Source organism: Trichomycterus rosablanca, chromosome 2 (assembly GCF_030014385.1).
Source record: "Trichomycterus rosablanca isolate fTriRos1 chromosome 2, fTriRos1.hap1, whole genome shotgun sequence".
In the NCBI taxonomy this organism is placed as follows: Eukaryota; Metazoa; Chordata; class Actinopteri; order Siluriformes; family Trichomycteridae; genus Trichomycterus; species Trichomycterus rosablanca.
In genome coordinates, this window is record NC_085989.1 from 36,875,172 (window position 1) to 36,899,139 (window position 23,968).

Sequence of the window (23,968 nt, forward strand, 5' to 3'; positions counted from 1 at the left end):
GAAGGTAAAGGTGATGGACTAAACCCAATTGAGCACCTGTGGCGCATCCTCAAGAGGAAGGTGGAGGAGTTCAAGGTGTCTAACATCCACCAGCTCCGTGATGTCATCATGGAGGAGTGGAAGAGGATTCCAGTAGCAACCTGTGCAGCTCTGGTGAATTCCATGCCCAGGAGGGTTAAGGCAGTGCTGGATAATAATGGTGGTCACACAAAATATTGACACTTTGGGCACAATTTGGACATGTTCACTGTGGGGTGTACTCACTTATGTTGCCAGCTATTTAGACATTAATGGCTGTGTGTTGAGTTATTTTCAGAAGACAGTAAATCTACACTGCTATACAAGCTGTACACTGACTACTCTAAGTTATATCCAAGTTTCATGTCTATAGTGTTGTCCCATGAAAAGATATAATAAAATATTTGCAGAAATGTGAGGGGTGTACTCACTTTTGTGATACACTGTATATATAGTAAGTGGAGCTGATAAAATGGACAGTGAGTGTAGAAACAAGAAGGTGGTTTAAAAGTTATGGCTGATCAGTGTATGTTTGTGGGATAAATACATTTGCCTACATGTGCAAATAATGTTGACACGCTCATCAAATACAATTGGGGCCTTTTGGATTTGACCAGAGACAGTCTAAGCCTGGGACTTTTGACAAACCACGGGAACAAAACATGTGGTAACAAATGTCATTCAGACACTCTAATTATATGTCTACAACAGTTTATTATTATTTCATTTGCTATTTTGACAAAAAAAATCCTATCCCATGTACATCTAGCTGATTTAGCTTATGTATTTAGACACAAGTAATATTCACTGACCAAACATTAGAGCATAAATCAGTGTGAGGATTAAAGTTGTCGTAATGGAGTCACTCTGGCACTGACCTCTGGTTAGACCTGTCATGTAAAGTTTAGACAAGATTCTGGACAATCTCACGATAGCCCATGACCTCATTAACATGAATGTCAGATTGTAGTTTACAAGCCCTTATGAAAAGAGTCATCCTACTTCTCTGTGTTCTAGCTGATGTTTGCAAACTTTCAGTCTGAAAAGGCTATTGAGGGGTTTACCAAAACTCATGTCACCAGTAGAGAGTTCAGATGCCATCGATGTGTTCACTGGACAGTGTGAAAGACTGTACGGGTCAACAGACAAGGGAAATGAATGTCGGTGGTATGTCATGCAGTGGCAGGAGGATTAACATGAGCAAGCATGGCCCAAAGCCCAGAAAGAGAACAAAAGAGCAAAGAACGACAGAGACACAAAAGGCAAGGATGGTGGGTGTAAAGTGCATTTAAAGTGTAGATAGGCCTAATTCACCTGTCCCGTTTTAATTAAAGTATTAAAGTATTTATTAAAGATTACACTTTTATTAACGCAATGCTTTCTATTTCAGGAGTGGCTTAAGCACTGTTTTTTTGTGAGACAAGTAAAATCTTGTATTTAATTAAAGAAAACACGTTAACTGTGTACTCAAACCTGGCAGGTGACGTAATACAACGTTTCGTCTAATGAACAATTAGTATCATCTATATTACTCTCATTATTACTGACTTTGAACATTGCAGCTTTTCTTGCTTTGTTTCCTCCATAAATTTATTAGGGTGCAATCAGGCCTGTTTCTGTGGATCTGTTGCCTGGGGAATAAGAGAGGTCATTGTCTTTTATCTCCACCCTACATAGAGAAGAATTTATCTTAGCCTTGAAGCAGCATTTGGGTATTCATGAATAACCTTTTGACAGCAGATACTGCTGTGTTACGACTACATAAATAGTTCTTACTGAAGCCTTGATGGTTTCTTGGTGAAAAGACACATGATCCTGTAAATTATGTTACTGTTTGTTTGTAGTAAATGCTAACCATTGTGGTGTTACAAATTTTCCTCCAACCTTATTACCTTTCTCTCACTAATCTCTGGCTCTTTGACTATACCGCTTGGAATCATCCTTATATCCTCCTACCATCAGCTGTACCCCTGTCCTTTGCATTCATGTCATATAGGAAACAGCACACAATAAAATGGCCATGTTTTATGTTGTTGTGGTCTGTATGTAAAACCTAGCTTGAAATTTAAACAGCAAGAGTCTCAGCCCATTGAGCTCCTTATCCTGTACCTGTTGTCTTTTGTAAAATGTATGTAAAAACACTCCCAAATCTTTGTAAATGTTGGTTATCCAGGGGCAGTTTCAGTCCAAGTCAGAATTCACATGTTTGTCCACTTGGCTAGCAGGGAGGTGGATGAAGGTGCTAGCTGCTAACCATTATCTGTGATGGTAGGTCAAAGACAGCCAAAAAAATATGCAAATGATGGACTGAGTGTGACAATTCTAGCAAAACCAACTTCTGTCTATTTGGTAATACAACACAATCAATAAGCTGGGAGTAAGGTAGACCACAATACTGTTGTTATTTAAAACAGAATGTACAGCAGTGCCTGGTCAATTAATGCTATTCTGGGGTGGAAGATGCCTATTGCAATCGAATGCAGAAGAATGCAAAATGGGGGTGTCTATAAATCGAAATTGCCAGACAGAGAACTTGTTTGTTGCTTCTTGTGTGTATGGTGGAACCTCACACCTCAGGGACCTTCCATATGAGCCAAAAAGCCACCCCTTCAGCAAAAGTGTAATTCCTATGGTTTCTAGCTATTATAGTAATTTTCTAACAGATTTTAGTACATGTAAACAGGTCTGGGGGAGTACTGATGTTTTGTATACAGCTGTGGAATAGGGAACCTAGTGATTATGGTTAATCTTAGACCAATTCCTACAAACTTACTGCCCTACAAAGCCAGGACAGTTTTGTTCACAAACGTTGCCACAAACCCAAGACAGATTATTTGTTTGTCTGTTCTTAATCTGTGGCTTAAAGCTGTGGGACGAGGCTGGTATGAATAGCAGTCATGTAGCTAGTAAACATCTAATGGTTGATTTCACTACATTACCACTACATCTATTTTAAGTACTTTTAGCCTAGACGTTGGGTCTTTGAGAACTGTCCTGCTCTAAAGTGAACAGATCAACAGACGGTGACTACGAAAGATTCTGATTCAGCTGTTGATGCAGATCCCACTGAAGCAGACAAGGTGAGGAAGCTCCCACCAGAAGTAAACCCACATCAAACAAAATCAGAAAATACCAAGATTTGTACCTTGATTGTGGATTCATTGAATTTCCCATGCACAAGAACACAATACCTTTTGTCATACTCGCTGAAAGCATAAGAATTATATTATAACTCATGTCAAGGGGGTTCCAGATTTTTTTTAACACAGGGGGATCTAAGAGGGAAAAAGTTTGAGAACCACTTCTGTATTATTGTAACGAATGGGCTAACGTGACGAGAGGATGACACACACGCAGAGATGTTTTACAGAGTTTAATGATAAGACAAAAACACATGAACTAAGCTAAATGCTAATCTAAATGCTAATGCAATAATGTGATTAAACTATCCTGAACCTAAGCTAACAATGCTAAAACATGAACTGACTAACACAAAACATGAACAAGACTAAACAAGACTTAAACAAGAAGCATGAGCAAGAGCTTGGACTAAAAAGAGAATGACAAAACCAAACCAAAATCATGACAAAGTCAAAAGTCAAACCAACATGAAAAAAACCAAAAGCATGACCTGACCAGACTAGACCAGACCAAATTAACATGAGCTAGGAACCAAAATAGTCTCCAATGTAGAAGCCTTATTACCTCAAACGAGGTAATTATCCAGAGACCAATCACAAAAGGGGCTCGAGACAGAGAGGCTGGATTCATGACAGTTATCTGTTGATGCATGCTCAATAATCCAGGTACACAAATCCACAAAGTTGAATTAGTTCATCTGGACACAAGTTTGTTGTAGAGATACGTTTCTGACGTATCTCTGACTGAAGAAGTCATTCGGATTGAGTGACGAAACGTATCTCTACAACAAACTTGTGTCCAGATGAACTGATTCAACTTTGTGGACATGACAGTTATATTTCATGATTCTTTCTATATTAACTTCTACTGTCTGTTGATTTTTTTTGCCACAGCTCTTTTAAAGGGTCTTTTGTTTTTATTAGGACTATATTAAAAGGACACATTTTGTCATATTTTGCTAATACACCCAGTTGAGTAAACTGAAAACACATGTAGCTTAGAGTTATGGGTAGTTTTTAATTTGTTAATTGCTGTTAATAGCTAAGTAGTTAGCATTTAATGTAGACTGTTGAATAGCTAAATATCCAGTGTTTTTCCTAAGCCAGTTTAGTCTTGCCTGCTACTGAAAATAAACACAATTCTTAAAAGGCATGTTAGTCTATATTTTGCCAGCATGTAGCTGTATTTAGATCTATATTGGCTTTCTCAGATACCTCCACTGGCAGCACCTACAGAGGAGGTATTGATACAGCACAATCATATTGATCAACCAGAACAGTGAAGAAAGCACTTAAAGAGTGTGTTCTAAATTTGTAAAGGGGGTGGGGGCTTTCTTATTAACTGTCCATTTGACATTTATTCCCTTATCAAAAAATGAAGGACAATACACGTCTTATTTTTGAAGTGAACTTTTATTGACATTTAAAAAACACATACATAATCCATCTTATATTGACCGCCAACATGGCCCCAGAACCACTATAATCTCCAAGGGGGTTCCTAGAAGTGAGTTGCTGGGATTTTTAAGAAAGTAATTACAGCTCTCCATGGACCATTTGGCTTTTTAGAAAGTGAAACATGTCATGCATTCCCCCAACCAATTAAGAAACTTTCCTAGTGTCACCAACAGTTGCACTTTGTTCTCACGATCAGCCAAACAAAAGGTCTGATCATATGCTCATTTATTTTCAGTGAACACAAGCTAATAAATCTACTACCACCATGTAAGTGTTGACATCCAGGTGCTGTCCCACAAACCATTCCCTAGGCAGGGTAAAGCCAGAGAGACTGCTGATGGAAGCGTGAGTATGGAAGGTATTCTAATAGCACATAAATATGCTTTACATAAAAAAAAAAAGTGCTAGATGACATGTTAGTTAGCTTAACTTTAACCTAATGTTACCTATTTCAACACCTGTGTATGGTGACATAGCTAACATTATTGTTCATCATTTTAGAGGCATTTAGTATATATGGATATATGTTAATGTAGTAGTTTATTTGTCGTGGATCTTTTGTTAGAATCGATCCGAATTTATCACTATCTATAGCTTGTTTAATACACTACTGTTTTGCCTGAAGTTACATATTAGCTAACAAACGACCAATCTGGTGTTTTTTTTTTTTTTACCTCTAATGACCCTCTCAATCCCCCATAATTAAACCTTTGTTGAATTAGCTTAATCACATGTTGAAATAATTATTTGTTATTTATAATTATTTAATAAAGCGGCACGGTGGCCCATGCGTAGCACTGTTGCCTCACAGCAAGAAGGTCGTGTGTGTGTTAATGTAAGTAGCTAGCTATCTAGCTGTTAATGTAAGTAGCTAGCTATCTAGCTTGTTTATTACACTTAATTGCTTTTCTCTGACTTTACAGATAGCTACTAATGACCAATCCACCCTTTACTATTTTACCTTCCCTAATGACCCTCCCAATCCCCCCATAATTCGACCCATGCTGGCACCCATGTTAAAGATAATTTAAAAAAATAATTTTTATGATTATTTAATAGGGCTCGGTGGGTAGCGCTGTTGCTTCACAGCAGAATGGTCCTGGGTGCGATTTCCAGGTGGTGGAGCGGTCCAGGTCCTTTCTCTGTGTCTGTGTCTGTGTGTGTGTGTGTGTGTGTGTGTGTGTGTGTGTGTGTGTGTGTGTGTGTGTGTGTGTGTGTGTGTGTGTGTGTGTGTGTGTGTGTGTGTGTGTGTGTGTGTGTGTGTGTGTGTGTGTGTGTGTGTGTGTGTGTGTGTGTGTGTTGTGTTGTGTTGTGTTGTGTTGTGTTGTGTTGTGTTTGTGTGTGTGTGTGTGTGTGTGTGTGTGTGTGTGTGTGTATTCATGTAAGTAGCTAGCTATCTAGCTTGTTTAATACACCTGATTGCTTTCCTCTGACTTTACAGTTTAGCTAACTAATGACCAGTCCGCCCACTGGTATTTCTACCTTCCCTAATGACCCTCTCAATCCCCCCACAATTTAACGATGAGTAAAATCACCTTTTGGTGAATTAGCTTAATCGCACAGCCAAATAATTAGTTATTATTTATAATTATTTAATAGGGTGGCTCGGTGGGTAGCGCTGTTGCGTCACAGCAAGACGGTTGTGTGTGTGTGTGTGTTGATGTAAGTAGCTAGCTATCTAGCTTGTTTAATACACTTAATTGCTTTTCTCTGACTTTACAGTTTAGCTAACTAATGACCAATCTAATGGCCAATGCTGGCAACCATGTTAAAGATGAATATTTTTTTATGCTTACTTAATAGGGCGACGGTGGCTCGGTGGGTAGCGCTAGGTAGTGTGTTACCATAACGCCTCCGTGTAACGCGTGCAGCCTCACTTTTAAACCGAGAGAGCGAGCCAGCAATGTGTGTAGTGCTGCAGACCGAACCTTTATAACCGTAAACGGACAAACCTGATGGCAGCGGGGACTTCCGACACCGGTCACCACCTGAGCGCGTGTGCGGGCTGAATGGAGGGACGGTGTTCAGCGGAGTTCAGCGAGGAGCTCGCGGTTTCGTTATCCTCCGAACAATACGCGCTTTGTGTTGTTTTGCTGGCATAATAGGATTTTTGAGGACTCAGTACGGTATTAAAATGTTCACTTAATAAATATGTTATGATGCAGTGACTGTGAGCGCTCATTGCTCAGTCTTTTGTTTCGATCGCCGGTTTCGATCTCGAGTCAAAACTACCTGGAGAAGAATCACTCCGGTTCTCGATGCTGCTATGAGTCCCTGCATGATCAAGTACTGTACTTTCAGTCTGCAAAGCCTGGTGGTTCTCGCTGTGTTTTCTCTTGCGTTCTCTCATTCCGGTGAGTAATAACAGAATCATACATCTTACTGATTGATTAGGAGAATGTGCGAGTAATGGACGAAAACAGCTCACAGGTATTCGTGTTACTGGTTTCGCATAGATCTCGTTTCTGTTACGCTTGAAGCTTCACCGCTACCTGATGTCACTTAGCAGTATAAATCATGACCTTTGCACAGGTTTGGGAATCGTTCTGATTAGTTTTTTTTGTTATCCTGTTTTTCATTTATGCTGATTTTAAAGGTAGATAGACTCTCATCAAAAGTAGAAAAAAGTTTCACAGTACCAGAAAGGTACAGTGAAGGAAATTGCTCGCAACAACAGTGAAACCCTTTTTGGTTCCATAAAGAACCATATCAAGTTCTCCATAGAACATTTAGTGTTAAATTGAGCCATGGGGTTGTCAAGTCAAGTCAATTTTATTTGTATAGCACTTTTTACAGTGGACATTGTCTCAAAGCAACTTTACAGACACCAGGACCATCAGACCAAAACCCCTGTTGAGCAAGCAGAGGGCAACAGTGGCAAGGAAAAACTCCCTTAAAAATACTGGAAGAAACCTTGAGAGGAACCAGACTCAGCAGGGACCCCATCCTCCTTGGGTGGCCTGGAGGGTTTTCAGTCCAAGAATTTATTTATTAGGATTTTAACCTCATGTTTTACACAAGATTCATCAGTTTACAAGATTTAATGGTAAACACAGTCATGGACAATTTTGCATGTCTTTGGACTGTGGGAGGAAACCGGAGCTTCCGGAGGAAACCCACGCAGACACGGGGAGAACATGCAAACTCCACACAGAAAGCACCTGGACCACCCACCTGGGGATCGAACTGTGAGGCGACAGTGCTACCCACTGAGCCACCGTGCTGCCTCGGTCCAAGAAGACTTTTCCTCTTCTATTGTGATATTATACCTGTTTATACTCGTTCATACTTGTCATATGATATTCTATAATGACTACTTTATACAATAACCATTTACAATGCTGTAATAGCAAAAAATTCCATTTCTGAAAGTTAAATAATTTACAAAAAACAACAAATGTAATATGTAAAATAAATACATTAGTAATACATTCAGTAATAAATAAAAACAATATCTTACCAGCAGGTACTGGTTACATTAAAATACTCACATAAAAATAACATGGGCAAGGAATCATGTTAATAATGAAATATTTTTTAATACTGGAGATTTATAAAAAATTAGTGTAATTAACAGTTCTCAAAGAACACCTGTCTAAAATTATAAAGAAATAAATGATAATTGTGGCAATGTTTTAGGAAATGGGCTTTCCTGTTTCAGCATGAACAGGTAGCACAATGGTGCAGTGGGTAGCTCTGTCACCTCACAGCATATAAGACCAGGGTTTGATTCCCTGGCTTTGTGGAGTTTGCATGTTCTCCCTGAGTATATTCAGATTACTAGATCCCAGTTGGATCTACTAAAATTGCTGTGATTGTGTGTGTGTGTGTGTTTGCCTGCCTGTGTGTGATGGACTGGTGACCTATGCTGGTTGTTTCCTGCCTTTTGCCCAATGAATTCAACTCACTGTGACCCTGATTAGGATAAAGCGGTGGTAAAACATAACAGGAATAAAGGTTTTAGCATACAGTGCCTTGCAAAAGTATTCAGCCCCCTTGAACTTTTCAACCTTTTGCCACATTTCAGGCTTCAAACATAACGATATGAAATTGTAATTTTTTGTGAAGAATCAACAACAAGTGGGACACAATCGTGAAGTAGAACGAAATTTATTGGATATTTTAAACTTTTTAGAAATAAAAAACTAAAAAGTGGGGCGTGCAATATTATTCAGCCCCTTTACTTTCAGTGCAGCAAACTCACTCCAGAAGTTCAGTGAGGATCTCTGAATGATCCAATGTTGACCTAAATGACTGATGGTGATAAATAGAATCCACCTGTGTGTAATCAAGTCTCCGTATAAATGCACCTGCTCTGTGACAGTCTCAGAGTTCTGTTTAAAGCGCAGAGAGCATCATGAAGACCAAGGAACACACCAGGCAGGTCCGAGATACTGTTGTGGAGAAGTTTAAAGCCGGATTTGGATACAAAAAGATTTCCCAAGCTTTAAACATCTCAAGGAGCACTGTGCAAGCGATCATATTGAAATGGAAGGAGTATCAGACCACTGCAAATCTACCAAGACCCGGCCATCCCTCTAAACTTTCAGCTCAAACAAGCAGAAGACTGATCAGAGATGCAGCCAAGAGGCCCATGATCACTCTGAATGAACTGCAGAGATCTACAGCTGAGGTGGGAGACTCTGTCCATAGGACACAATCAGTCGTACACTGCACAAATCTGGCCTTTATGGAAGAGTGGCAAGAAGAAAGCCATTTCTCAAAGATATCTATAAAAAGTCACCTGGGAGACACACCAAGCATGTGGAAGAAGGTGCTCTGGTCAGATGAAACCAAAATCGAACTTTTTGGCCACAATGCAAAACGTTATGTTTGGCGTAAAAGCAACACAGCTCATCACCCTGAACACACCATCCCCACTGTCAAACATGGTGGTGGCAGCATCATGGTTTGGGCCTGCTTTTCTTCAGCAGGGACAGGGAAGATGGTTAAAATTGATGGGAAGATGGATGGAGCCAAATACAGGACCATTCTGGAAGAAAACCTGTTGCAGTCTGCAAAAGACCTGAGACTGGGACGGAGATTTATCTTCCAACGAGACAATGATCCAAAACATAAAGCAAAATCTACAAAAACGTTCACAAATAAACGTATCCAGGTGTTAGAATGGCCAAGTCAAAGTCCAGACCTGAATCCCATCGAGAATCTGTGGAAAGAGCTGAAAACTGCTGTTCACAAACGCTCTCCATCCAACCTCACTGAGCTCGAGCTGTTTTGCAAGAAAGAATGGGCAAAAATTTCTGTCTCTCGATGTGCAAAACTGATAGAGACATACCCCAAGCGACTTGCAGCTGTAATCGCAGCAAAAGGTGGCGCTACAAAGTATTAACGCAAGGGGGCTGAATAATATTGCACGCCCCACTTTTCAGTTTTTTATTTCTAAAAAAAGTTTAAAATATCCAATAAATTTCGTTCCACTTTACGATTGTGTCCCACTTGTTGTTGATTCTTCACAAAAAATTACAATTTCATATCGTTATGTTTGAAGCCTGAAATGTGGCAAAAGGTTGAAAAGTTCAAGGGGGCTGAATACTTTTGCAAGGCACTGTAAGTGTGCCCCTTTGCACATTGTGGTTAGGCATAGATCAGGGCAAGAATATAATACAATAGCTAAGACTTAAACCTTCCTGGAGTCATCCTGCCAAATTGGGCATAAGGGCAAGAAAGACTTTGGTCAGAAAGAACCCAACTGTAAAAGAGCTCCTGTACAGAAATGGGAGTACCTGTTAGATGGACAACCATTTCTAAAGCAGTCATATATCAGGTCTTTATAGCAGAGTGGCCTTGGTGTTATTATGTTCATAGTAATTTTTTATTCCGTTTAGATTTGTGTTTAGATTTGCTTTAGCTTAGTGTAGCATTATCTTAACATCAGCGTAGAGTTTAGTTTACTCTGACAGTTTATCTTGTCTAGATTTGACTGATTATGTGACTGTATATTATAGTATATTGTGTCCAATTTCATCTGTAGTGTGTTTGTGTTTTCCATTAGTACTGTAAATAAAATATCTTGTACTAGCTTTCAATAACTAGTGTTTAAGCGTCTTCTGATAACAACTCTGGCAACAAAGATTTTCTGGTCTGATAGGACATTGAACTCTTTGGGCAGAACAGCAATTGTTATGTCTTGCAGTAACAGGCAATACACATTACTTGGATAATACCATTCCTTTGGGGAAACATGGTGTTGGCTGCATCATGCTGTGGAAGTGCTTCTCATTGACAGTGACACCCAAACATCACTGGAGTGGCTCCGGGGAAGTCTCTGAATGTCATTGGGTGGCCCAGTCAAAGGGCAGATCTAAACTTTATTGAGAATTTGTTTTGAGATCCGTAAGAGCATAAGAGGATCTGCCATAAAGAACGAGATACATTGCCAGAATCCATGTGTGCAAAATTGTAGAGATGTAATCAGAAACATTTACAGTCACAATTTCTGCTAAAGGGGATTCCATAATGTACTGAATATGTGTCTAAATTCTTTTTGAAAGAGATTTAAGTTTTTGATTTTTACATGTTTGATCATCATGATGGGGAATAATGTAGATTGATAAGTTACATAGCATTTATATCTTTTTAAAAATCAAATCCACAACACAAAGTATGCAAAAGTATAGTGGTCTGAAGGGATCTTTCTGAATCTACTGTAAAGGTTGTTGCTTTTCCAAATGTTTCTAAGCACCTCTATGTTTTAATCAAAGGTTCTTTTGTTACTCTAAAGAAATGTGAAGTATGTTTGTGTTCCTGAGTACTTGTGTAATGCACATGCTCTTTTAAATCTAGTGTAATTAAGGTGCACAGGAAAAGCCTTAGAATGTGCAGTTACACTGCAAAATTGGAAATTGGTCTGTTCTTTGCAAGGTGTAATCCCATCTTTTCTATGCTGCAGCGGATAACCACTGTGGGTCACCCATCGTCTCGACGTGTAAAGAATGTCTGCGGCGTGGACCAGAATGTGCCTGGTGCTTTAATAAGGTATTGTAAAGTGTGTTTTGACTTGATACTTGGTACACTTTGCTTCGTTTTATTATCAATCTTTCTATGTCATATGAGAATGTTTAGTCTGAAGGGTGATGACCCTGAGGAGCCCTTGCTGCTGCTCCCTCCCCCAGCACTGTTTCTGGACCTTCCAATTCAGAGGGCCAAAGGCCCTCTAAGCCTCAGCAGCCCTTTAAACAGTTTACTTATGGTTGGATTGGTCGTGGGAACCCGTTAACAAGGGGCTAAGAAGGCTACAAACACAGGCTTCTAGTCAGGTGCTTTCCCAGCCCACACACAGACCATGACTGCCCTCTAATCTAGATGAGGCTTCACACATTGATAAATATTTTTGACCTCTAAAAAGATCCATGACGAAAGGCCCACTTCTCTCTAGTGAAAAAGCAAGTGTCATGAAAGTGAAATCTGGCAATGCTTATTTTTAGTGGTACTCCTCCTCCCCCACACTTACACCACCAATCAATAACAGCAGATTAGTCATTTCTGCCTATGTGTTTCCATTATCTGTATGTCAAAATTTTTTTAAAGGGCAAAATATTTCTAAAGTGCACATTTCATATGTCTACATAATGTTTCATAAAAAAAAGTATCCTCATCTAACTTCCTTTGTCGTATATTTGTCAACCTGAATTATTACAAATCACTAAACAAAACTTGATATATCACTTTTGTAAAAAGAAAAAATGATGTTAGCCAGTCTTAGAATATATTCTTACTCAATTGCAACTTTACCATTGAAGTCAAATACTAGTTAGTCAGGTTTCTTCTGGAAACATATAATCTAGAAGAGCTCGAAATAAAGTTCACTAGGGGAAGGTGTTACAAGTCACTTCTAAGGCTTTGGAACAAAATCAAATCACACTGAGAGCCATTGTTTAACATTAAATAAACAGGAACAATGATAAAACTCTAGGTCAGTTTATCAAGATCCTAGGTCATCTTATCCAGAATATCATAAGAAAACATTTTAAGAACTATCTAGGCTTTTAGCTTCAGATAAAGTATGTGTTTATGACTACACAATACCAAAAAAAAAAATACAAAAAAAAGAACACTAAAATCTGGGATGGTTGCAAGAAAACCAAGAGGGATGTAAATATATGAAGAAGAAAAAAACTATAAACACGTAAATGGCTGAAAAGCTGAATATATATATAAGCCAAATCACAGAAAGAGTTTAGTTGCAGTCAAGCCTGCTAGAAGTGGTTTAACTAGTTATAAAGTGAAAGGGGCATTTACTCTTTTACAAGGGTGATATGTGTGTTACCTAAATAAATGAAACTATACAAATTGGTTTCTTTGTTTAAGTTTTATTAGTGGAATATCATGTTTCTTTTACAATCATTTAATGTGACAAATACACAGTAACAGAGAAAATCAGAAAGGAAGCAAGTGTTTTTTTACAGCACTGTATATAATCGTTTATATAGAGGAATATGATCATCTTATGAAGTAAAATACCTGTGATAATTCACATCACAAGGGTCAGTATACATAATCCTTTAGAGAGCATTTAACATAATCACCCTGTATAGTATCAATGTACCTTTCGCTTTATTGACAAATGTACATTTACATTTTACATTTACAGCATTTATCAGACTTAAAGTAACTTACAGTGATACAGTCTAAACAACTGAGGGTTAAGGGCATTTGTGGCAGTTTGGTATATCTGGGCCCTGAACCCACAACCTTCCAATTATTAAAGAACATGCAACTCTATAGTCATGGAAAAGTGTTTTTCTCCTTAGACACTATGCCTTGTACTACATTACCATCTTGCATAATTGTGTAATGGCTTTAAAACCTGTAAAAAAGCTTAAGTGACTGACCTCTATCCTGCAATAAAGCAGAGTAGTCAGCAGACTCAGTTTACTGGGGTACATGCAATACAATACACTGCTGCTATAATGTACCAGGTGTTAGAATATTGAAGATCCAGTTGCAGAAAAAAGCATCTAATAGGCACCTATTAATTAGAAAGTTCTAACTATAATGTCACATCAATTTCTGTGTTTTTGAATATTTCAATAAAATGTATACAGGGGTAACATAAATCATGCAAACAGTTAGTGCAAAGAATGGATTAAAATACAGGCATTTATTTAGACCCTGAATTGTATGCAGGTCATATGAATGAAAAGTTTATGAAACATGATTTTGTAGACATTTGGTAATAAGATTCTACTAAAGTAATGTTAAAACAGTAGAGCTGCAGTAATTAAACCCAATTCATTTAATCACAGTACCACTTTGTGTTTAACTACTTTTTTCTAATAACTAAACTATTAATTAGAAACTGTATTTTGTGTTTAGGCAGGTTGTCTTTGTCATATAGTCTTTGATTTAAAGCTTTTAAACAATTAAGTGTGACAAATGTGCAAAAATAGGACAAATACTGGGAGGCAAATACTATACTCATAGTCTCATATGACTCATAGTCATGTTTTACTATATCTATAAAATGAGAAAAACTGCACAAAACACAAATTCTTTGGAAAATTATATATAAATACTGTAACCTTGACCCTTTTTATGTTCTAACAGAGGTTTCTGGATGGAGCTCACATAAGCCAGAGGTGTGATACTGCTGCTCGACATATTTTAAAAGGCTGTGGTGAAAAGTTCATTGAAAACCCTGGAATTAAGGTGGAGGTAAACGCCACACAAAGTAGCTCACAGGTGGCACCCAAAGAGATCTCCATCCAGCTGCGTCCAGGTAAGCAACAGTGTACAGCAATACATTCTGGCCACTCTAAATTCATGGACATTGAAAAAGAACTTTTTGAGTTGTTTTTAGCTGTTTAGGTCTGTATTTTATCAGCCGGGTTATTACTACAGATAGGGTTTAATTTGCCATTTAAACCTAGCAGTTGGTTTAATTTTGAAACAAATATTTAGGACAAGGGCTGTTACAAAACACAGTAACAAATGGAATAAGAAGTGGTTGACTGGGGGAAAACCTGTAAGTACACTGTTTCATTATTTAAAAGAAAAAATGCTGTTCAGCCCTATCTGGACTGATGTGAATAAGTAATTGCAGCACATACTGAATCAACCAGAATCAACTGAATGAAATTTAGTTAACAGTGGGGTTTAATGATACAAGCACGATTACTGCCAGACCTGTTAAATGTAGTTTAGCTGCTGAACGTACAGCCAAAGCAACACTGGAGTGGTTTTGGTTTTTTATGTCTCTAAATATCGAGTGGCCCAGACAAAGCTGAGACATAATCCCAATTTAACAACTGTGGGGAGACTTGAAGACTGTGGGGAGACAGTTCACAGATGCTTGACATCAGTCTGACGGAGCTTGAGAGGATTTGCCATGATTTATGGCATAAATCGGCCAAATCCAGATGTGCAAAGCTTGTAGAGATGTAGCTGTAATTGCTACTAAATGATATTGTACAGAGTATTAAATGAAGGGTTGGATTAATTTTGGGAACAGGAAATTTAATTAATTTATTCATTCATTGCTGGTTCTACCACAGCTTTATCCTGGTCAGGGTCCGGAAGACAGGAAACACCCGGGACAGCTCACAGTCCATTACAGGGCACACACAGACATTCACACACACACACACACACACACACACACACACACACACACACTCACATTTAGGGCAATTGTTAGTAGCTCCAATTGGCCTGACTGCATGTCTCTTGACTTGTGAAAGGAAACGAGCACATGGACGAAACCCACACAGACACAGGGAAAACATGCAAACTCTACACAGAAAGGATCGTGGCTGCCTGGCTGGAGAATTGAACCCAGACCCTTCTTGCTATAAAGCTATCGACTGCTCAATCATGCCGCCTCAAGAGATTTCAGTCTTTGTTTATTAATTAATATTCTCTGAATACTCTCTGAATCAACTGAATCAATTATATAATTAGACCATGGAGTTTGCAATGAGTAAATTTGGTAATAATGTCATTTCTTGTCTCAGGCAGTGAGGTGAGCTTCATTGTGGAAGTGCAGCAGTTGGAGCTGTATCCAGTAGACCTGTACTACCTGGTGGATGTCTCTGCCTCCATGCAGGACAACCTGGACCGGCTAAAGAATATTGGAGTGAGTCTATCTCACCGCATGAGGGAATATTCCAGCGATTTCCGAGTGGGGTTTGGATCATTTGTGGATAAACCAGTTTCACCATACATTGATGTGCACCCTTCGAAAATTGTAAATCCTTGCAGGTAAGCAGGTTTCTAAAAACTGTTTGCCTTTCTACTCTACCAAGATATACCGAATAGTGTAGTTGGTAGTTCATAATTCAAGGACACACTACATCTTTTATGTTCTTTAATACTTAGGGTAGCTTTAAAAAAGCCAAAATAATTTATAGTTAATCGAAGTCTTAGAACAACTAATTAGACCTTTCAGTTTATATCAGATTGTCTTAGCATGGTGTAATATTTTAGTAATTTAAGCTGCTTTGCCTCTCAAACATAGCTCAAGAAATGCACACAAACATCAGCAAACACTTTTTAACCGGAATGAAAGGTGTATAAAATGCTTTGTTAGTTGGTTATTAATGTGGTTACTAAGCTTCACCCATTGGTGTGAGTGAAGCTTTATTTTGCAGCAGCTCTGAGCAACAGCATTTTACATTTACAGCATTTAGCAGACACTCATATAGAGAGCCTCTTACAGAAGTGCTTTCTTGGTAAACAATTCCTTACTCTAGTTCAAATAGACAACAGTCTAAGAACGCAACTCTCCTGAATCCCTGTTTGAAGTATGAGACGAATATTTTGTTCAAAAATAGATTAGTAAGTGTAGTGTTAGTTTCTGTTCAAGTAAATAGCTAGGTCTTAGTCATTTTAAAGATGGCTAGACCCAGCTGTTTGTACAGATGGGGAAGTTCATTTAGCACCTGGCTGCTAGTACAAAGAAGAACTGTGATGAATGTCTTGCTCAAGATCTGATTCATGGGTCAAGATGAGCCAGCCAACACAGTAGTGCTAAATGGTAGGCCAGATTGAAAACTCAGTAGAATAACTATATTTAAATGCTAGCATTTTGGCCTGTGGTTAGAGGAAAGACTGTATGAGATACAGTTTTCATCAGTAGTGTAGCTTAACTTAATAAGAAAAAAATCATTTCCAAGTAGCAGTGCAGCATTAATATTTAATACAATGTTTAACACACACAGGGTTCATTTATTTATTTAATTGTTTTGTTTTAGTAAAAGGTTTTTGTTGCAAGTCAGTGGAGGCTACAGATAAGCTTAACATGGCTTAATATGGTAAAACTGCAACTTAAAACACCAACTACCCAGAGGTTGATGTTAAGTTTTATCCAAGTGCCCACTTACTTTTGATAATACATTGTAAATGTAGCCATGAATTTAAATTTGTATTTGGAAAGCATTGTCATTATTATTGCATGTTTACTATCAGCCCCTTGTTTGACGAACGGCTACAAACCTCCTCTACTGTTCTAATAAATTACTAAATGAATAACCATTTGCTAGTTTCTAAAAACTTCTAAAAAAGCATGTTACATTACAGTGGCTATTTTATCATTTGAAGTTGACTGTCATGAGCAAACCATCCTCCATTGTGGTTGTGGCGGTATCGATGTTAGGTGTAGTTTTTTTCTAGAGCTTTGGTTGTCACTCTCTGGTGGACCAAGTAGCTGACATTACTGTGGCAACACAATTACATAATCTTTAGCCACAGTATTGTTCTACTTTGGTTAGGTATCCTGCAGCTGGGTTCATTTATTCCATCCTCGCAGTTGCGGGGCTCCATCTGGTGCCTCTTTGGTGTAGCACGACCCTCTCTGTTACAGCTATTTCCTGGATTAATTGTTGGCTACTTCTGGAAAGTGTCAAGTTTCAAGGTGTTCAAGTTGCTTTTTAGTAGTTTTCTTTTCACAAGAATAAATTCGTTTGGTTCTTGAGGACCTGAACCTTAGAAATTACTTTCTAATCAATTCTGGACGCATATATTGCAATATTTTAATAAGAATTTCTTTTCATTGTAATATAGTCTGCTGCTTCTTGAGACCTGTTAGCATTGTTTCACGTTGCTGGAAATGTTTATTTAAGAGGTTTTTATATTCAACAGGGATAACATGTACAAATAGTTGTAAAGCTTAGTCTTTCCAAAGTCCACTGCTTATATAACAATCACACACAATAACCCTTTGTCAAATGTATTATTGAAAAAAAATTCCCAGAATTTTGTGTAGGAAACATAATAACCCCTTTCAACGTTGACAGATATATATACACCGATGAGGCATAACATTATGACCACCTCCTTGTTTCTACACTCACTGTCCATTTTATCAGATCCACTTACCATATAGAAGCACTTTGTAGTTCTACAACTACTGACTGTAATCCATCTATTTCTCTGCATACTGTTTTAGCCTGCTTCCACTCTGTTCTTCAATGGTATTATTACAGAGCAGGTATTATTTAGATGGTGGATGATTCTCAGCACTGCAGTGACACTGACATGGTGGTGGTGTGTTAGTGTGTGTTGTGCTGGTATGAGTGGATCAGACACAGCAGCGCTGCTGGAGTTTTTAAATACCGTGTCCACTCACTGTCCACTCTATTAGACACTCCTATTTAGTTGGTTCACCTTGTAGATGTAAAGTCAGAGACGATCGCTCATCTATTGCTGCTGTTTGAGTTGGTCATCTTCTCTAGACCTTCATCAGTGGTCACAGGACGCTGCCCACGGGGCACTGTTGGCTGGATATTTTTGGTTGGTGGACTATTCTCAGTCCAGCAGTGACAGTGAGGTGTTTAAAAACTCCATCAGCATTGCTGTGTCTGATCCACTCATACCAGCACAACACACACACACCACCAGCATGTCAGTGTCACTGCAGTGCTGAGAATCATCCACCACCCAAATAGTACCTATTCTGTGGTGGTCCTGTGTTGGTCCTGACCATTGAAGAACAGGGTGAAAGCAGGCTAAAAAAGTATGTAGAGAAACAGATGGACTACAGTCAGTAATTGTAGAAATACAAAATGCTTCTATATGGTAAGTGGAGCTGATAAAATGGACAATGAGTGTAGAAACAGGGAGGTGGTTTTAATATTATGGCTGATCGGTGTATATACCGTTGCATAATTATAATCCTAGGAAAGTGTATATAGACTTCTGACCTTAACTGTAAATAATGTAAACTGTTTAGCTAATGTAGATATTTTATCCCATTCCAAAACAATCCAACCCGCAAGTGGTTATTTTGTTAACATTACAGAAAGAGTGCCACCACTCAGTGGGGTAACCTTATGACCTCTCTGAAGCAGGCCTGGGGAACACCAGCACATTCCATAATGATCTCATTCATTGCAATGTGGGAATCTGCTCCAAAGAGACTCGTATTATTTCCTGCCTCTACAGCCTGCCCTATTTGTTAATGTCTTTTAACCTCAAAACTGTGTTCTCATATCTGTTCTTTTCTGCTTCACCTCTCTATATGACACCCAATCTTACTTTTTCTTTAGTGATTATGAGGTTAATTGCCGGCCAGCCCATGGCTTCACCCATGTCTTGCCAGTAACGGAGAACATGACCGAGTTCAAACGTGTAATTCAGCAGCAGAGGATCTCTGGGAACATGGATACTCCAGAAGGAGGCTTTGATGCCATGCTGCAGGCTGCTGTGTGTCAGGTAAACACTGAGACGTAAGCATCTGATGTTCACTCAGAGTGTCTTACTGCTCAAAATATAGGCACCTAGACCACATAGTTATAACTTATTTCATGTAAATAATTAGATTTAAGGGAGGACATTGTATGTTTCAAGACATTTATGATGTATTTACATCAGAGAATGAAAGTATTAACTTATTAATAACATTAATTCAGTAAATTAAATAATAAACTTTAATATAGACAGACAGACAGACAGACACTTTATTGATCCTTTGCAGAAAATGTCTTTGTTACAACAGCTCACTTCAGACAAACAACTTGTTACATACAACATCCACAGACACAGTATAAAAAACAGGCAAAAAAAATTCACAGGAATATCTATATACACTGATCAGCCATAACATTAAAACCACCTCCTTGTTTCGACACTCACTGTCCATTTTATCAGCTCCACTTACCATATAGAAGCACTTTGTAGTTCTACAATTACTGACTGTAGTCCATCTGTTTCTCTACATACTTTTTTAGCCTGCTTTCACCCTGTTCTTCAATGGTCAGGACCACTACAGATGATTCTCAGCACTGCAGTGACTTTGACATGGTGGTGGTGTGTGTGTTGTGCTGGTATGAGTGGATCAGACACATCAGCGCTGCTGGAGTTTTTAAATACCACTCACTGTCCACTCTATTAGACAGTTGGTCCACCTTGTAGATGTAAAGTCAAAGACGATCGCTCATCTATTGCTGCTATTTGAGTTGGTCATCTTCTAGACCTTCATCAGTCATGAAAGGACGCTGCCCACAGGCCGCTGTTGGCTGGAAATTTTTGGTTGATGGACTATTCTCATTCCAGCAGTGACCGTGAGGTGTTTAAAAACTCCAGCAGCGCTCCTGTGTCTTATCCGCTCATACCAGCACAACACACACTAACACACCACCACCATGTCAGTGTCACTGCAGTGCTGAGACCATTGAAGAACATGCAGAGAAACAGATGGACTACAGTCAGTAATTGTAGACCTACAAAGTGCTTCTATATGGTAAGTGGAGCTAATAAAATGGACAGTGAGTGTAGAAACAAGGAGGTGGTTTTAATGTTATGGCTGATTGGTGTACATGTAAACATTAGACATTGGTGTATGCATAGCATTCAGTAATGGTAGGTGTTTATTATAAATTATTATGAATTATTGTATAGTCTGATTGCAGCGGTTAGGAAAGACTTCCTGTAGCGTTCAGTCCTGCTTCTATGAGGAAGGTGCTCTCGAAATATTTTTAATATTTTTTTGTATTTAAGTGAATTTGTAAATGAGTACTCCTGAGAGGCATGTACTTACCTATGCATATTTTGTACTATGGATATTCTGCCTGCAGTTATTGTGGTGATAATAGTACAAGAAAGTTTTTTTGCAGGTGTGCTTAATTTAATAATTTCTTTATTTTACTGCATCACATCTATTGAATTTTGAAAAAAGCATTTCATACCATTATGGACAGCAGCTTTATCAACAGGGCTTTTCATTTTTAACCTGTGTTTATGGTTGTCATACATCTTGAATAAAAGTGCTGTAAACTCATTACATATTCAATTGTAAGGGATACGTATGACATGGCAGTTTTAGATTTTAATTAGTACAAGTGAGGAGGGAGACAAGTTGAGTTTACTTTCAGACCTTGGCAAAGAGACCACTCTTTCATATACTTTTTATGATTGCAGTGAAACTAGCTCTTTCTGTATGGGCACAGAAAAGTCAACAGCTGTAGTCAGTAACACTTTTTAACAAAGAATTGTGAGGCTAATAAATTGATAAACCTATAAAAGAATATTATCATATTTAGAAACCCATAATAATACTTAATAAAAGTAATAATAAATACCTACTTCAAGCAGCACCAGATTTGCTTATATCTCTTTATATTTGAGCCCCTCTTCACTACATACACTATATGGACCAAATATGTGTACACTGTGTTTTAACTATACCCATTGCTGATATGGGTTTAAAATCAGTAATAAAAAATAAATGATGTATATTTGTATATTATATCCCATTATACCACAATATATTCCAACAGTTTTGGGAAAGCTCTTTCATGTTCTAGCATGTGTTCCCAAGTGCACAAAACAAGGTCAATAATGTAGAGGAACTCCAGTGGCCTGCACATAGCCCTGACCTTAATGCCATTGAACACAGTCAGGATCAATTTAAACATTGATTGTGAGCTAGACTTTAATGTCCAACATTACTGCTTGTTCTTAAAAGTGCTATTTTGAGTAAATGGGCACAATTTCCTCACACAGACCAAAATCTTGTGGGGAAACCTTCCCAGAAATGTTGAGGGCCAACCTAATATTAACACAGATAGTTCAGGTGTCCACATACTTTTATCCATATAGTACCGGGGTGTCCAAACTACAGCCCGCAGGCCGTTTGCGGCTTGTTAGCATTTTTTAAATGGCTCGCAAGGTATTTTAGAAATAAAATAAAAGTTTGCCCGCTATTAAGCAGGTTTTTAAAAAACTGCGTGAACTGTTTGAACTCTGGGTGTCGTTATAGCATAAAACAAATCTAAAACAGTCCCCATCTTCCTTCCCCCAAGTCAAAACATTAACGTTACGCTTACATTTTCGTTCCTCAGTTTTGAAATAAACATGGCGACTCCGATAAAACAAAAACTAGACAGCGAATGCAGAGATTTCAGGCGCAATGGGAAAATGAATATTTTTTCAGTTCAGAAGGAATAGGGTATGTTTAATTTGAAGAAGCATAATAATCTTCACATTAAGATTATAAACTGGTGAATAAAATCGGCAAAAATCTTAGTTTACACATTACAAAATAGGGTAGTTGTAGCCTAGCGGTTAAGGTACTGGACTAGTAATCAGAAAGTTGTTGGTTCAAGCCCCACCACTGCCAGGTTGCTCCTGTTTGGCCCTTGGGCAAGGCCCTTAACCCTCAATTGCTCAGGCTGTATACTGTCTCACTACTGTAAGTTGCTTTGGATAAAGGCGTCTGCTAAATGCCGAAAATGTAACTAGTCTGAGGCCCATGTTTTCATATTTTTTAACTCCATCTGGCCCCCCAACAGGAAAAGTTTGGACACCCCTAAAATAGTGGTTATTGACAACAATGAGCACAGACACAAATGTCTTAAAAATTCTCTTTGCATGTTGTGGTAGAAAAACCCTTAATAAAATACCTCAGAGACTGGATTGTGAGTACAAAAGTTTTAATCTTTTCTGCAGAGAAGGATCACACAGCTCCATGTATGCGATAACAAATGATAAACTAAACATCTTTTTATACAGTGACCTTGTAGGACAGTAGAAGATTCCACAGTTAACACAGGAGCTGGTCTAAAACAGCTCAAAGTGGGCTGTGGAGGTCATACAATGCAATTGATGCACTTCTTATCATTTACACCGTGTACACATCCTACATTCTATTGTAGCAGTATTCTTGCAATATGACTACTGGCAAAAATGCCCTAAGCATATCTACATTTTAGTATATTCAAGTAGTAATTGATTATGTATTAATACTTCTAGTGTAAATTAACATTTTTCTCTCACAGTGTCATGTGCACTATTGTGTATGGTAGTTCAGAGATGAGCTTGCCTTAGCAACAGGTTAAGTTAACACTTTTGAAGCACATGTAGCGGTGGATCAGCGTCAGTTATTGACGAACTTTTTCTTGAGGACAATTCAGTTAGATTCAGTGTATATGCTTTGATTTTCCATGCTCTCACGCTCTGACTGGTCGGACTGGTTAGGTCAGTCTTTCATTGTAAATCCCCTTTTTATTCTAAAACTAGGCTTGACTGTTTAGAAATCTGACTCACTGGCTGTTTGTGCAATCTGGCCTTTTATTGTGGTAGGTAGAACATTTCACCTTTATTTTTTGCTAAGCAAGTCAGTTATTGGAGTCTTAGAAAAAAAATCTCAAGTATGAAACATTGTAAAAAACCAGGCATTATCTGTGTTGAGAAAAAATCATGAGATGCTATGGCATATCTTTAGACTGAAGTCACTACACAAGCCTGCAAACAATGCATGGGAATGAGTGTATTACATTGCACAGCCCCCCTTTGAGAGCTCTAATAAAAACAACCTCTTCAAAAAGCCTGAGTCATTCTCTGATCACCGATGCTGGTATTGTTTTTAGCGATGGCATCAATAACGGCCTCTTTCAGTTTAGCGGATTTCTCATACGAAGTGGGGTGTGTGATTCACAACAAGCGATACACAGTAAAAACCTGATCAACTAATCAGACTTGTAGCAACAAAGAAGGTTTTGTATCATTTTACTGACTCAGGATGCATTTGTATCCACAGAGGTCCTTGAACTACTCTCACTTTTAGAATTGCAGTGTAGAAAGTGAACCCATACTATGATTTATTACTGCATTTTCATGTTTAGCTGTAAGTAAGACAAAAACTGCTATTGAAGCTCTTGGTGTTTTACTGTCTTTCTTTCTCTTTCCCTTTATTTCTGTGTGTAATGACCTGGTTTCACCACTGCATGCCTACCAAGCTTGCCAGGTTGTCATATAGTTCTAAAAACAGTGATTATTTTTTTATATTAGTTAAAGTTCTATTAATAAATGTTATGAGTTTGTGCAGGCTTGTTGTGCGTCATGGACTCCTCAGAATTGATTCTTCTTGTTGAGTCCTGCACCTACCTACTTTCCCC

At 38.3% G+C, this 23,968-nt stretch overlaps 1 protein-coding gene across 1 annotated transcript in view; it reads left to right on the top strand.

Annotated features, from left to right (window-relative positions):
• The first annotated feature begins 6,882 nt into the window (after positions 1-6,882).
• Positions 6,883-23,968, top strand: part of itgb8 (integrin, beta 8) — a 36,373-nt gene continuing 19,287 nt past the window's right edge. The window contains exons 1-5 of the mRNA XM_062990807.1: positions 6,883-6,970; positions 11,527-11,612; positions 14,184-14,355; positions 15,590-15,836; positions 19,121-19,286. Coding sequence (XP_062846877.1) covers positions 6,883-6,970; positions 11,527-11,612; positions 14,184-14,355; positions 15,590-15,836; positions 19,121-19,286 — 759 coding nt within the window. The remainder of the gene's footprint in view (positions 6,971-11,526; positions 11,613-14,183; positions 14,356-15,589; positions 15,837-19,120; positions 19,287-23,968) is intronic.